Genomic DNA, 14,737 nt, shown 5'->3' with positions numbered 1-14,737 from the left:
ACCACATCACAAATCACAAATCTCATCAACAATACATAGTGCAAAAGAACAAACAAAGACCATAGACAAGACACTGTATACATCAAAAGTCATATTATTGTCTGATTATTGGACGGAATTGAGAGTTCTTATTGCTGAGGGGAAGAAACTGTTTTTAAAGCGGGTGGTTTTAGTAGCAAGTGACCTGAGGCGCCTCCCCGAAGGGAGAGACTGAAAAAGGTGATTTGCTGGATGGGAGGGGTCCGAGATGATCTTTTTTGCCCGTTGTGAGGTACGTAGGAGATAACTTGAATGGATTGAGGGGAGGGGGGAGTTGATGATCCTGGAGGCCTTGGAGACAATGCGTTGTATTCTGTGTAGTGAGTGACTATCGGTGTTACCGTACCAGACTGTGATTGAGGAGGTGATGATGCTTTCAATGATTGATTGATAGAAACGGACCAGGAGGTGTTTATCAACTCTGAACTTTTTGAGCTGTCTGAGGAAATATAGACGTTGTTGACCTTTCTTGATGACGTGGTCTGCATTGATGTGCCATTTTAGATTATTGGAGATATAGGTGCCTAGAAACTTAAATGAGTTCGTGGAGGTTATGGGGTGAGAGTTGACATGGACCGGGGGTTTGTGGTTTTGAAAGAAGAATTTAGGGAGTTAGGTAGAGAGTTAAGGAGAAGGACTGGAAAGGTAACAATCTCAGGATTACTACCTGTGCCACGCGACAGTGAGAGTAGGAATGGAGCGAGGTGGAGGATAAATGCGTGGATGAGAGACTGGTGCAGTGGGTATGGATTCAAGTTTCTGGATCATTGGGACCTCTTTTGGGGAAGGTGCGACCTGTACAGAAAGGACGGGTTGCACTTGAACTCAAGGGGGACCAATATCCTGGCGGGGAGATTTGCAAATTCTACTGGGGAGACTTTAAACTAGTATGGTTGGGGGGAGGGACTCAAATTGGGAAAGCTAGCAGTCAGTGTGTGAAGCAGGGGGCAGAGAATGGTAGCACTCTGACCCAAAATGTAGGGGAGAGAGAAGAAAAAGAAAATAATCAGAGAATAAGAGAGGGTGGGTTTCTTAAATGTGTATATTTTAATGCTAGGAGCATTGTAAGAAAAGTGGATGAACTTAGAGCCTGGATTGACACCTGGAAGTATGATGTTGCGGCGATCAGTGAAACATGGTTACAGGAGGGCTGTGATTGGAAACTAAATATTCCAGGATTTCGTTGCTTCAGGTGTGATAGAATTGGAGGGGCAAGAGGTGGAGGTGTTGCATTGCTTATCAGGGAAGATATTACAGCAGTGCTTTGGCAGGATAGATTAGAGGGCTCGTCTAGGGAGGCTATTTGGGTGGAACTGAGAAATGGGAAAGGGGTAGCAACACTTATAGGGGTGTATTATAGACCGCCAAATGGGGAGCGAGAATTGGAAGAGCAAATATGTAAGGAGATTGCAGATATTAGTAGTAAGCACAAGGTAGTGATTGTGGGAGATTTCAATTTTCCACACATAGACTGGGAAACACATTCTGTAAATGGGCTGGATGGGTTGGAGTTTGTAAAATGTGTGCAGGATAGTTTTTTGCAACAATACATAGAAGTACCTACTAGAGAAGGGGCGGTACTGGACCTCCTGTTAGGAAATGAGATGGGTCAGGTGGCAGAGGTATGCGTTGGGGAACAGTTCGGGTCCAGTGATCACAATACCATTAGTTTCAATATAATTATGGAGAGGGACAAAACTGGACCTAGGGTTGAGATTTTTGATTGGAGAAAGGCTAACTTTGAGGAGATGCGAAAGGATTTAAAAGGAGTAAATTGGGACAGTTTGTTTTATGGGAAAGATGTGGAAGAGAAATGGAGTACATTTAAAGGTGAAATTTTAAGAGTACAGAATCTTTATGTCCCTGTTCGGTTGAAAGGAAATCGTAAAAATTGTAAAGAGCCATGGTTTTCAAGGGAAATTGGACACTTGGTTCGGAAAAAGAGGGAGATCTACAATAGTTATAGGCAGCATGGAGTAAATGAGGTGCTTGAGGAGTATAAAGAATGTAAAACGAATCTTAAGAAAGAAATTAGAAAAGCTAAAAGAAGATATGAGGTTGCTTTGGCAAGTAAGGTAAAAGTAAATCCGAAGGGTTTCTACCGCTATATTAATAGCAAAAGAATAACGAGGGATAAAATTGGTCCATTAGAGAGTCAGAGTGGCCAACTATCTGCAGAGCCAAAAGAGATGGGGGAGATATTGAACAGTTTCTTTTCTTCGGTATTCACCAAGGAGAAGGATATTGAATTATGTGAGGTAAGGGAAACAAGTAGAGTAGCTATGGAAACTATGAGGATCTAAGAAGAGGAAGTACTGACACTTTTGAGAAATATAAAAGTGGATAAGTCTCCAGGTCCGGACAGGATATTCCCTAGGACATTGAGGGAAGTTAGTGTAGAAATAGCAGGGGCTATGGCAGAAATATTTCAAATGTCATTAGAAACGGGAATAGTGCCGGAGGATTGGCGTACTGCGCATGTTGTTCCATTGTTTAAAAAGGGGTCAAAGAGTAAACCTAGCAATTATAGACCTGTTAGTTTGACGTCAGTGGTGGGCAAATTAATGGAAAGAATACTTAGAGATAATATATATAAGCATCTGGATAAACAGGGTCTGATTAGGAACAGTCAACATGGATTTGTGCCTGGAAGGTCATGTTTAACTAATCTTCTTGAATTTTTTGAAGATGTTACTCGGGAAATTGATGAGGGTAAAGCAGTGGATGTTGTGTATATGGACTTCCGTAAGGCCTTTGACAAGGTTCCTCATGGAAGGTTGGTTAAGAAGGTTCAATGGTTGGGTATTAATGGTGGAGTAGCAAGATGGATTCAACAGTGGCTGAATGGGAGATGCCAGAGAGTAATGGTGGATGGTTGTTTGTCAGGTTGGAGGCCAGTGACGAGTGGGGTGCCACAGGGATCTGTATTGGGTCCACTGTTGTTTGTCATGTACATCAATGATCTGGACGATGGCGTGGTAAATTGGATTAGTAAGTATGCAGATGATACTAAGATAGGTGGGGTTGCGGGTAATGAAGTAGAGTTTCAAAGTCTACAGAGAGATTTATGCCAGTTGGAAGAGTGGGCTGAAAGATGGCAGATGGAGTTTAATGCTGATAAGTGTGAGGTGCTACATCTTGGCAGGACAAATCAAAATAGGACGTACATGGTAAATGGTAGGGAATTGAAGAATGTAGGAGAACAGAGGGATCTGGGAATAACTGTGCACAGTTCCCTGAAAGTGGAATCTCATGTAGATAGGGTGGTAAAGAAAGCTTTTGGTGTGCTGGCCTTTATAAATCAGAGCATTGAGTATAGAAGTTGGGATGTAATGTTAAAATTGTACAAGGCATTGGTGAGGCCAATTCTGGAGTATGGTGTACAATTTTGGTCGCCTAATTATAGGAAGGATGTCAACAAAATAGAGCGAGTACAGAGGAGATTTACTAGAATGTTGCCTGGGTTTCAGCAACTAAGTTACAGAGAAAGGTTGAACAAGTTAGGGCTTTATTCTTTGGAGCGCAGAAGGTTAAGGGGGGACTTGATAGAGGTTTTTAAAATGATGAGAGGGATAGACAGAGTTGACGTGGAAAAGCTTTTCCCACTGAGAGTAGGGAAGATTCAAACAAGGGGACATGACTTGAGAATTAAGGGACTGAAGTTTAGGGGTAACATGAGGGGGAACTTCTTTACTCAGAGAGTGGTAGCTGTGTGGAATGAGCTTCCAGTGAAGGTGGTGGAGGCAGGTTCGTTTTTATCATTTAAAAATAAATTGGATAGTTATATGGATGGGAAAGGAATGGAGGGTTATGGTCTGAGCGCATGTATATGGGACTAGGGGAGATTATGTGTTCGGCACGGACTAGAAGGGTCGAGATGGCCTGTTTCCGTGCTGTAATTGTTATATGGTTATATGGTTATATATTTATATTGTGGTATATGGACACACTGATCTGTTTTGTAGTAAATGCCTACTATGTTCTGTGTGCTAAGCAAAGCAAGAATTTCATTGTCCTGTCAGGGACACATGACAATAAACTCACTTGAACTTGGATCTTGCGAGTGCGTTTTTGTGGAACGTGATCGATTGGAACGTTGCGGTTGCAGTGAATTTGAACCCCATATCGGCAGGAAAAACACTGCCGGTTCGTATGGGGCCAAAATCACATTTATGCCATGGAAATTTTGATTAAAGTCAACCTAAGAAGCAAATTTATATGTAAAATTTACGACTTACCTTATGTTTTGTCCCCTACGTGAGATCCATCCCGTTGTCGGTGTTGACGACGTTAGAAGTCGCTTTTTTATTTTACTCCAGCGACTAAATTGTCCCGCGATTTTTTTTTAAAACTTCCGAGAACGGAAGTCCGAACGATTTTTCAGCATCAGCTAGCAGCCCGAGAAAATATATCCCGGACAGGCAGGAGAAAACGGCATTTAAAACCTACCCTCCCCCCCCCCCCCGCCTCAAAGGCAACTGGGCTTGTATTCACTGGAATTTAGAAGGATGAGAGGATATCTTATAGAAACATATACAATTCTTAAAGGATTGGACAGGCTAGATGCAAGAAAGATGTTCCCGATGTTGGGGGAGTCCAAAACCAGGGGTCACAGCTTAAGAATAAGGGGTAGGCCATTTAGGACTGAGATGAGGAAAAACCTATTCACCCGGAGACTAGTGAATCTGACAGAAGACATTGGAGGCCAATTCACTGGATGTTTTCAAGAGAGAGTTAGATTTAGCTCTTAAGGCTAATGCAATCAGGGGATATGGGGAAAAAGGAGGAACGGGGTAATGATTTTGGATGATCAGCCATGATCATATTGATTGGCGGTGCTGTCTCAAAGGGCCGAATGTCCTACTCCTGCACCTATTTTCTAGGTTTCGGGTCAAGACCCTTCTTCAGACAGGACAGTCAGGGGGGGAGGTGAGGAGGGTCTTCCTTCAACTCCTGCACTCAACCCAATATCAGTCCAGTTTCTGTAATCTTTCATCACACTTTACTGCTTCCTGTGACCGCACCCTCTGTCTCAATTCCTGTCTTTGGCACGGTGACCAGAACTCACACCAGAGCTCTCGATATATTTTGAGCAGAGATTAACACATATGCACCCATGATCACCACCCCACCCCATCTTGTCAGCTTCAGTTTGTCACTTAGATCATCCCCTCAGGAGATTTGATGCCGTCTGCACGGAGTTTGTACGTTCTCCCCGTGACCACGTGGTTTTTTTCCCTGGGTGCTCCGGTTTCCCCTCCCACACTCCAAAGACGTACAGGTTTGTAGTTTGATTTCGCGTTGTAAATATTGCAAATTGTCCCTGGGTTGTGTCGGATAGTGTGAGTGTACGGGGTGATCGCTGGTCGCCGTGGACCCGGTGGGCTGAAGGGCCTGTTTCCGCGCTATATCCCTCTGAGATCTTCAGTTTCCTCCCACACCCCAGAGACGTACAGGTTTGTAGGTTAATTGGCTTGGTATCAATGTAAATTGTCCCCAGTGTGTGCAGGATAGTGTTTTTGTGCGGGGATCGCTGCTCGAGGTGGACTCGGCGTGCCGCATGTGCTGTTTCCGCGCTGTATCTCTAAAGACTGAAAACTAAGCTTCTCTACTCATCCACCTAATGTCGGCGTCAGTGCTTTGAGAAGGTCCTGATCCCCGATATCACTGTGCAAAGTGAAGATGTCCCTTACCTCATGCTGCTGTTCAGGATTCCGTCTTCCTTCCGAGAAATGGCTGGACCAGAGACAGTGTGCGGTGTTTATATAGTCCATTGATTGTGATGAGTCCAGATAGTTCACGCCCTGAAAGTGGAAATGAAACTGAAAAAAATTAAGACTTCCCATTTTGGAAATGAAACTGGAAACTGAAACAATCAAGTCTTACCTATCATCTGTGCAGTCTAGTTGTGAAACTGAAAAACCTTGGTTCAAATTCCAAACCAGTGATGTTGGATTGATGTTTGTGACTGATTTTGAATCTCACACCAACATCCGGAACAATCTTTCTGCATCTAGCCCGTCCAACCCCTTAAGAATTTTATACGTTTCTATAAGATACCCCCTTAATCTTCTAAAATCTAGCGAGTACAAACCGAGTCTATCCAGCCTTTTCTCATATGAATGTTCTGACATCTCAGGAATCAGTCTGGTGAAACTTCTCTGTACTGTCACTATGGCAACAATGTCTTTGAGCATTGGGCATTGTGACATCACACGATGGAACGTTCAGCATTGGCTGGGGCTCCTGCATAGGCATATGTAAATGGGTCCATTCCGATTGGACATATGTGAATATCGGGCATTGTGACATCACACGATGGAACGTTCAGCAGGGGCTGGGGCTGTTGCTGATTCTATGGGTGAGAAGCTAGTTTATTTTTGAAATATTGGGGGGGGGGGGGAAGGATTTGATTAAAAACGTGCAATTTAACACGACGAAATGTAACGAGGAGCGGATACTTAGAAAGAAAAGTGAAATCTCTACCGAAATGGAAAAGACGTCGGCGATTCTGCGTCCGGTTTCGGAGTTGCAGGGAATCAATGGAAGAAATGCGGTCGGAAGCCGTATATGTAAATGGATCCATTCCGATTGGACGTCTGCGAGCGTCGGGCATCGCGATTGGACGTCTGAGAGCATCGGGCATTGTGACATCGCACGGCGGGAACGAATCGAAAGGCAGAAAGGCAGCCGGACGGATGTCGGACGGATGGGGCGAGAGTTTTAATATATAACTAGACCAAGTGCAGACCCGTTGGGTCTGTTTCCCCAACGGCGTTTGCGGGGGGGGGTGAGAAGAGGGGAGGGAGCGGAGAGGAGGAGGAGGAAACGGGATAGATTTGGGAGGGAAATGTGAGCGGGGTAGGGGGTGAAAGATGGGGAGAGAGATGTGGGGGAGGGGGGATGGGGAGGAGGGAGTGGGAGAGGGGTGGGGGAGAGAGGGGAAAGAGTGGGGAGGGAGAGTGGAGGGGAAGGGGGAGAGAAGTGGAAGAGTGGGGAGGGAGGAGGAGAGGGGTAGGGGGAGTGATGGAAGAGGGACAGAGGGATAGGGTGAAGGGGGTGGGGGGAGAGAGGGAAGGGGGTGGGGTAGAGAGGGAAGGGGGGTGGGGGAGAGAGGGATGGAAGAGGGGTGAGGAGTGGGGGAGAAGAGAGTGGGAGAGAAGTGGAAGAGTGGGGGGGGAGGGAGGGAGGGATAGAGGGGTAGCGGGAGTGGTAGAAGAGGGACGGGGGAGTGGTTGGACGAGGGACAGAGGGGAAGGGGTGGGGGAGAGAGGGGAATGGAGCGGAAGAGAGAGGGGTGGGGGAGGGAGAGGCATCGGGTAAGGGGATAGAAGTTGAAGAGTGGGGAGGGAGGGGTAGGGGGAGTGGTGAAAGAGGGACAGAGGGGTAGGGGTAAGGGGGTGGTGGTAGAGTGGGAAGGGGGGTGGGGGAGAGAGGGATAGGTGGGAGAGGGGTGAGGAGAGGGAAACATAGAAACATATAAATTAAGTGCAGGAGTAGGCCATTCGGCCCTTCTAGCCTGCACCACCATTCAATATGATCATGGCTGATCATCCAACTCAGTATCCTGTACCTGCCTTCTCTCCATACCCCCTGATCCCTTTAGCCACAAGGGCCACATCTAACTCCCTCTTAAATATAGCCAATTAACTGACCTCAACTACCTTCTGTGGCAGAGAATTCCAGAGATTCACCACTCTCTGTGTGAAAAAATGTTTTTCTCATCTCTGTCCTAAAGGATTTCCCCCTTATCCTTAAACTGTGACCCCTTGTTCTGGTCTTCCCCAACATCTGGAACAATCTTCCCGCATCTAGCCTGTCCAACCCCTTAAGAATTTTATACGTTTCTATAAGATACCCCCTCAATCTTCTAAAATCTAGCGAGTACAAGGCGAGTCTATCCAGTCTTTCTTCATATGAAAATCGTGACATTCCAGGAATCAGTCTGGTGAACCTTCTCTGTACTGTCACTATGGCAACAATGTATTTGAGCATTGGGCATTGTGACATCACACGATGGAACGTTCACCATTGGCTCGGGCTCCTGCGAAGGAATATGTAAATGGATCCATTCCGATTGGACATACGTGAACATCGGGCATTGTGACATCACACGATGGAACGTTCAGCATGGGCTGGGGCTGGTGCGGATTCTGTGGGTGCGAAGCCAGTTTAGTTTTGAAATGTTGGAAGGGGGAGGATTTGATTGAAAACGTGTGAGAAGAGGGGAGGGAGGGGAGAGGAGGAGGAGGAAACGGGATAGATTTGGGAGGGAAAGGAGAGCGGGGGAGGGGGTGAGAGATGGGGAGAGAGATGTGGGGGAGGGGGGATGGGGAAGATGGGGAGGAGGGAGGGAGAGGGAGAGGGGTGGGGGAGAGAGGGGAAAGAGTGGGGAGGGAGAGTGGAGGGGAAGTGGAAGAGTGGGGAGGGAGGAGGAGAGGGGTAGGGGGAGTGATGTACCTGCCTTCTCTCCATACCCCCTGATCCCTTTAGCCAACGCAGCCGTTCCCTACCCGTAGCCCCCACTGGGGGGGGGGGCGGCATCACACACACAGAGTTGGAAAAGTGTATAAACACCGTTCCCTACCTGTAGCCCCCAGCGGAGACGTGGTCGTCGAAGTCGGGTCCCGGCCGTCTTAAAATAGCGTATGTTGAAGTCGTCGAAGTCGGGTCCGTCGCGGCAACGCGGGGGGGGGTGGGGGGTGGCGTGGCGGCATCACACACACGAAGCATCCCCACACACAGAGCCTTAAAAGTGTAATGCCCCAACACAGCCGTTGCCTACCCGCAGCCCCCACGGGAGACGTGGTCCTCGAAGTAGAGCCGTTCCCGAAAGGCCGTTTTAAAATTGCGTCGCTTGAGGTTGTGCTGCGGGCGGCAGCAGCCGTTATGGTCGCTGGCCAGCAGGAGGCGACAAAATGAGTGAGTGGAGTGAGGGGGGGGGGGGTGAAGGTTTTAATGAAAAAAATGGACATAAACATAACGAAATGTAATGAGGAGTGGATAACTGGAAGGGAAAGTGAAATGTCTACCGAAATGGCTGCTTGTATGGGTGAGAAGCCAGTTTATTTTTGAAAAACTGGGGGGGGGGGGGGGGGGGGGGAGAAGGATTTGATTAAAAACGTGTACTTAAACACGACGAAATGTAATGAGGGGCGGATACTTAGAAAGAAATGTGAAATCTGTACCGAAAATGAAAAGATGTTGGCGATTCTGCTTTCTCCCTTATCCTTAAACTTTGACCCCTTGTTCTGGTCTTCCCCAACATCCGGAACAATTTTTTTTGCATCTAGCTCGTCCAACCCCTTAAGAATCTTATACGTTTCTATAAGATACCCCATTAATCTTATAAAATCTAGCGAGTACAAGGCGAGTCTATCCAGTCTTTCTTCATATGAAAATCCTGACATTCCAGGAATCAGTCTGGTGAACCTTCTCTGTACTCCCTCTATGGCAACGATGTCTTTGAGCATTGGGCATTGTGACATCACACGATGGAACGTTCACCATTGGCTGGGGCTCCTGCAAAGGCATATGTAAATGGATCCATTCCGATTGGACATATGTGAACATCGGGCATTGTGACATCACACGATGGAACGTTCAGCAGGGGCTGGGGCTGGTGCTGATTCTATGGGTGAGAAACTAGTTTATTTTTGAAATATTGGGGGGGGGGAGAGAAGGATTTGATTAAAAACGTGCACTTAAACACGTCGAAATGTAATGAGGAACAGATACTTAGAAAGAAAAGTGAAATCTCTACCAAAATGGAAATGATGTCGGCGATTCAGCGTTCCCCCTTATCCTTAAACTTTGACCCCTTGTTCTGGTCTTCCCCAACATCCGGAACAATCTTCCTGCATCTAGCCTGTCCAACCCCTTAAGAATTTTAAACGTTTCTATAAGATACCCCCTCAATCTTCTAAAATCTAGTGAGTACAAGGCGAGTCTATCCAGTCTTTCTTCATATGAAAATCCTGACATTCCAGGAATCAGTCTGGTGAACCTTCTCTGTACTCCCTCTATGGCAACGATGTCTTTGAGCATTGGGCATTGTGACATCACACGATGGAACGTTCAGCAGGGGCTGGGGCTGGGGCAGCTTCTATGGGTGCGAAGCCAGTTTATTTTTGAAATTTTGGGGGGGGGGGGGGGAGGATTTGATTAAAAATGTGTACTTAAACACGACGAAATGTAATGAGGAGCGGATACTTTGAAAGAAAAGTGAAATCTCTACCGAAATGGAAAAGATGTCGGCGATTCTGCGTCTGGTTTCGGAGTTGCAGGGAATCAAAGGAAGAAATGCAGCCGGAAGCCGTCCATGTAAATGGATCCATTCCGATTGGACGTCTGCGAGCATCGGGCATTGCGATTGGACATCTGCGAGCATTGGGCATTGTGACATCGCACGGGATAGATTTGGGAGGGAAAGGAGAGCGGGGTAGGGGGTGAGAGATGGGGGAGGGGGGATGGGGAAGATTGGGTGGAGGGAGGGAGGGGGAGAGGGGTGGGGGAGAGAGGGGAAAGAGTGGGGAGGGAGGAGGAGAGGGGAAGGGGGAGAGAAGTTGAAGAGTGGGGAGGGAGGAGGAGAGGGGTAGGGGGAGTGATGGAAGAGGGATAGGGGGAAGGGGGTGGGGGGGAGAGGGAAGGGGGTGGGGTAGAGAGGGAAGGGGGGTGGGGGAGAGAGGGATGGGAGAGGGAGAGGGGTGAGGAGAGGGAGGGGGAGGAGAGAAGGGCAAGAGAAGTGGAAGAGTGGGGAGGGAGGGAGGGGTTAGAGGGGTAGCGGGAGTGGAGGAAGAGGGACGGGGGAGTAGTGGAAGAGGGACAGAGGGGTAGGGGAAGGGGTGGGGAGAGAGGGGAAGGGAGGGGAAGAGAGAGGGGTGGGGGTGGGAGAGGCGTGGGGTAAGGGGATAGAAGTGGATGAGTGGGGAGGGAGGGGTAGGGGGAGTGGTGGAAGAGGGACAGAGGGGTAGGGGGAAGGGGGTGGTGGTAGAGAGGGGTAGGGGGGTGGGGGAGAGAGGGAAGGGGGGTGGGGGAGAGGGGTGAGGAGAGGGAAACAGAAGCATAGAAATTAAGTGCAGGAGGAGGCCATTCGGCCCTTCGAGCCTGCACCACCATTCAATATGATCATGGCTGATCCAGTATCCAGGACCACACAGAGAGACACGAGAAACAAGTGATAGTGTGGGAGTGGTTGGAAATCGCGAAAAGTCAATCGAGCAATTTCTGTGCACAGACCCAGGTAGGAACAATGACTAATAAAGTACTTCCTGGACGATTGTAAAGACCTTGTGGTTGACTCCCTGAAGGATTCAGGGGGCTGCAAGGCAAACCCAGAAGGGAGGGGAAAAGGCTGTGGGCCAAATCCCCGCATTCTGCCCAATAGTCCGTTGGGGCAAATGCTGGACCCTGGAGGGCAGGAAATACCCAGGGGTTGGAGAAGCCAACAATGATAAGGTATAGTCAGTTGGGGAAAATGCAGAGCTGCATATGGGCAGGAGATGTCCACAGAAAATGCAGAGCTGCATATGGGCAGGAGATGTCCACGGAAAATGCAGAGCCGGAGGGGGCCAAAATACCCAAGGGAAAGAGAAGACAGGGGCCGGGGTGGACGAAAATCACCCGGCCAACAAGACGGGGAGTCAAAGGGCAGAAGGGGAAGACAAGAAGTTCGGTAGAAATTAGACCCGAGGGAGGTACCTAGGAGAGGACCCTGAGGGGGAAGGGAGTTTGCCTCCTTGAAGATTCATTAGGTCTGACGAAAACAGTTAGATCAATAGGGAGTTTGCCTCCTTGAAGATTCATTAGGTTTGACGAGAACAGTTAGATCAATTCCTGAGAGACAGGAAAATTCCTGAGACAGGATGATAAAGGAGTTACTCCCGAAAGTAGCAGATAAGAAGACGGCAGAGGCCGCGAAAGGGGGATGTGATAGAAGACGGCAAAGGCCGGGGACAACAGTGCTGGCAGGTAGAAAATATAAATTGAATAATCTATTTGAAGTAAGAATGAAACAAAGTGATTTGTTTGAAAACCGGTTTGGAACAAATGGTTAAAATGAACAAGTTGTAAAATTGAACACAGACGCCCCGTGTCGGAGGTGGGAATTCCCACTGTGTTTGGGCCGTGGGGGATTGCGAACAAGCTGCAAAAATTAACTCTTTGTATCCTGGTAACCTGAAAAAGAGAAGTTGTAAAAATCGTTTCTTGATGTTCTTTTAGATTTCTTGTCAGTAAAGTTAACTGGAAATAAGTTAATTGATGAAACATGACCAGCTTTTATGTTGTTTTATGGTAGACATTCAAGTTGAGAAACACAGACAGAGAGACAGCCAGACAGAGAGAGAGAGATTTTATTTATTTAGCGAATGCAAAATCCTTTAGCCAAGCAGTTGCCTCTTGATCTGCTGTGTGAAGGGTGGCAAGTCCTCCTTTGAGTCTTTGTTGAAGGCATGCTTCAATGATGTGTTGTAAGGGAGTGCCACAAGCACACCGTGGGGTTGGGCTGCTGCCCCATTTGTGAAGGCTGGCCAAGCAGGGGCCATGTCCAGTCCTGAATCTATTCAGCATCGAGAAAGAGAGAGAGAGAGAGAGACAGACACAGACACAGACAGAGAGAGAGAGAGACAGACAGAGAAACAGAAGTAAGAGACGACAGATTATCCCTTGGAGCACCCATGAACTGAGAGGGCTAAATTTAAAAAAAAAAAGAAAAAAAAATGGATTAGGGCTTTGGAGGAGGAGAACGTGGGACGATTGTTGGCCATGGAAGATTTGAAGGCACCATTGGTGAAGTGGTGGGAACCACTATGTAAATTGTTACAATGACCAGCAATAGACTACAAACATGGCCGCCGCTCACAAACTTACCGGCAACAGCGCCACCGTTAGGTCAGCTGCTGTTACTGCAGCCTGACTACCGGCCACAGCGCCATCTTCTGGTTGGATGCCGTCATGAACGAGGGTATGCAGGCCCCTCAGCAAATGTTACCCACTTAAGGTGAACCCCAAGGAACAAAGGGGAATGAAAAGGTGGAGAGTTGAAAATGAGCAAGAAATAGAAGGCAACCAGTTGATGAACGTTATATTATGAACTATTGTGGTGGAAGCCATTCTTCTTAAAGTCAAGCAGAATCAGTAAACAGTTGGTCTCTGCGGTCAATGTCAATGAACAAAGCCCCTGGTTGAAAAGACTGAAATAAGTGATGAACTGACACAAGTGAGTCCTATGACGGAACCAAGCGGGGCCAGAGAATTACATGTCAATAATACATGTCTTGGGGAACTTTTCCTCAAAGTCCTATCAGGAGTGAAATTAATCTGGAGATGATAAGCCCTAACAGGACTGGGGTCCCCAAGAGAGAGGAAGGGATTTAAGGAAAGATGTCAAGAAAGGCTAGGATGAGGTAGGTTTTTTAAATTAGATGGGAAAGGCAGAGTTGAAAGTTGAGGGGGAACTTCTTTACTCAGAGAGTGGTAGCTGTGTGGTATGAGCTTCCAGTGAAGGTGGTGGAGGCAGGTTCGATTTTATCATTTAAAAATAAATTGGATAGTTATATGGACGGAAAAGGAATGGAGGGTTATGGTCTCAGCGCAGGTATATGGGACTAGGGGAGAATATGTGTTCGGTACGGACTAGAAGGATCGAGATGTCCTGTTTCCGTGCAGTAATGGTTATATGGTTATACCCTTAGAAGGTATTTGCTGATGTGGACAATTTGTTGGTTTGTTCCACAAGTAAAGAGAGAGAGAGAGAGAAATACGTCAGAATATAAGACAGCAGATGATGACCTTGGGAAAGGCAGGATATAGTTCAGACTAGATTGGAAAATATGTTGAAATTGTATGGTGAAACGGAAAAAGTACATGTCAAAGAAGTTAAATTAAAATGCGGACAAAGCAGCTGAAACAGCATCTGGAAGAGATGTCCAGGGTAAGTCTGAATCAATTTAGGTATAAACACTACAGTGTCGTTTATGATGAATAAGGTAATTAAGAGGTTTGGTAAACCTACAGAAATCAGCTTTGACAACGGATTGTTTTCATTTGATGAAAAGAATAAATGGAACATTTGTGTAATGCTCTTCCATTGGCACTGAAGAAATGTTGCATGCAAACTAACCAGCCGTGGGTGGCACAATAGAGAAGTCCCTGCAGGGGACCGAGTTTGGAACAGTTACAGATCGAATAATAAAAAAAAGTATATGAAACAGTTAATAATGATATACAAGTCTATTTATGAACAGGTAAAGTAAAAGCTGTCGGAGATGGACCAGGAGGAAGGACCCTTTAAACCTGAAGACAAGGTGTATGTATGAGTTTTCTAAATCACCGACCGATGTTCGTTTAGAAGGTTGAGATACCTAGTACAATTTCAATAATTACATGAGGGCTGTCCTGCAGGTACGAATAGATAATAGCCCTGAGGTAAGTGAACAAGAGGACAAAGAAGAGTAGTTTTAACAAGAACGTTGTTTGACATCAGTGGTGGGAAATAATGGAAAGGATACTAAAGGCAATATTATAGGGATTTGGATAAATAGGGTAGGATTAGGAAGAATTAGCATGGATTTGTGATTGTGATATTTGACTAATCTTGATTTTTTTCCTTAAAAAAGAGGTTATTAGGGAAATTGATGAGGTTAAAGTGGTGAACTTCAGTAAGGCCTTTGATTCAGATTCAGATTCAGATTCAATT

The 14,737-nt window shown here is 46.7% G+C and overlaps 1 protein-coding gene across 1 annotated transcript in view; it reads right to left on the bottom strand.

The window, feature by feature from the left end:
• LOC116981376 (interferon-induced protein with tetratricopeptide repeats 5-like) overlaps positions 1 to 5,796 on the bottom strand; it is a 65,393-nt gene extending 59,597 nt beyond the window's left edge. Inside the window, exon 1 of the mRNA XM_033034406.1 lies at positions 5,733 to 5,796. Coding sequence (XP_032890297.1) covers positions 5,733 to 5,737 — 5 coding nt within the window. The 5' untranslated portion in view covers positions 5,738 to 5,796. The remainder of the gene's footprint in view (positions 1 to 5,732) is intronic.
• Positions 5,797 to 14,737: the final 8,941 nt, after the last annotated feature.

This window comes from Amblyraja radiata, chromosome 15, assembly GCF_010909765.2.
Source record: "Amblyraja radiata isolate CabotCenter1 chromosome 15, sAmbRad1.1.pri, whole genome shotgun sequence".
Classification (NCBI taxonomy): Eukaryota; Metazoa; Chordata; class Chondrichthyes; order Rajiformes; family Rajidae; genus Amblyraja; species Amblyraja radiata.
The sequence above is the reverse complement of the archived record's forward strand: the minus strand, read 5'-3'. Positions and strand labels throughout refer to the sequence as shown.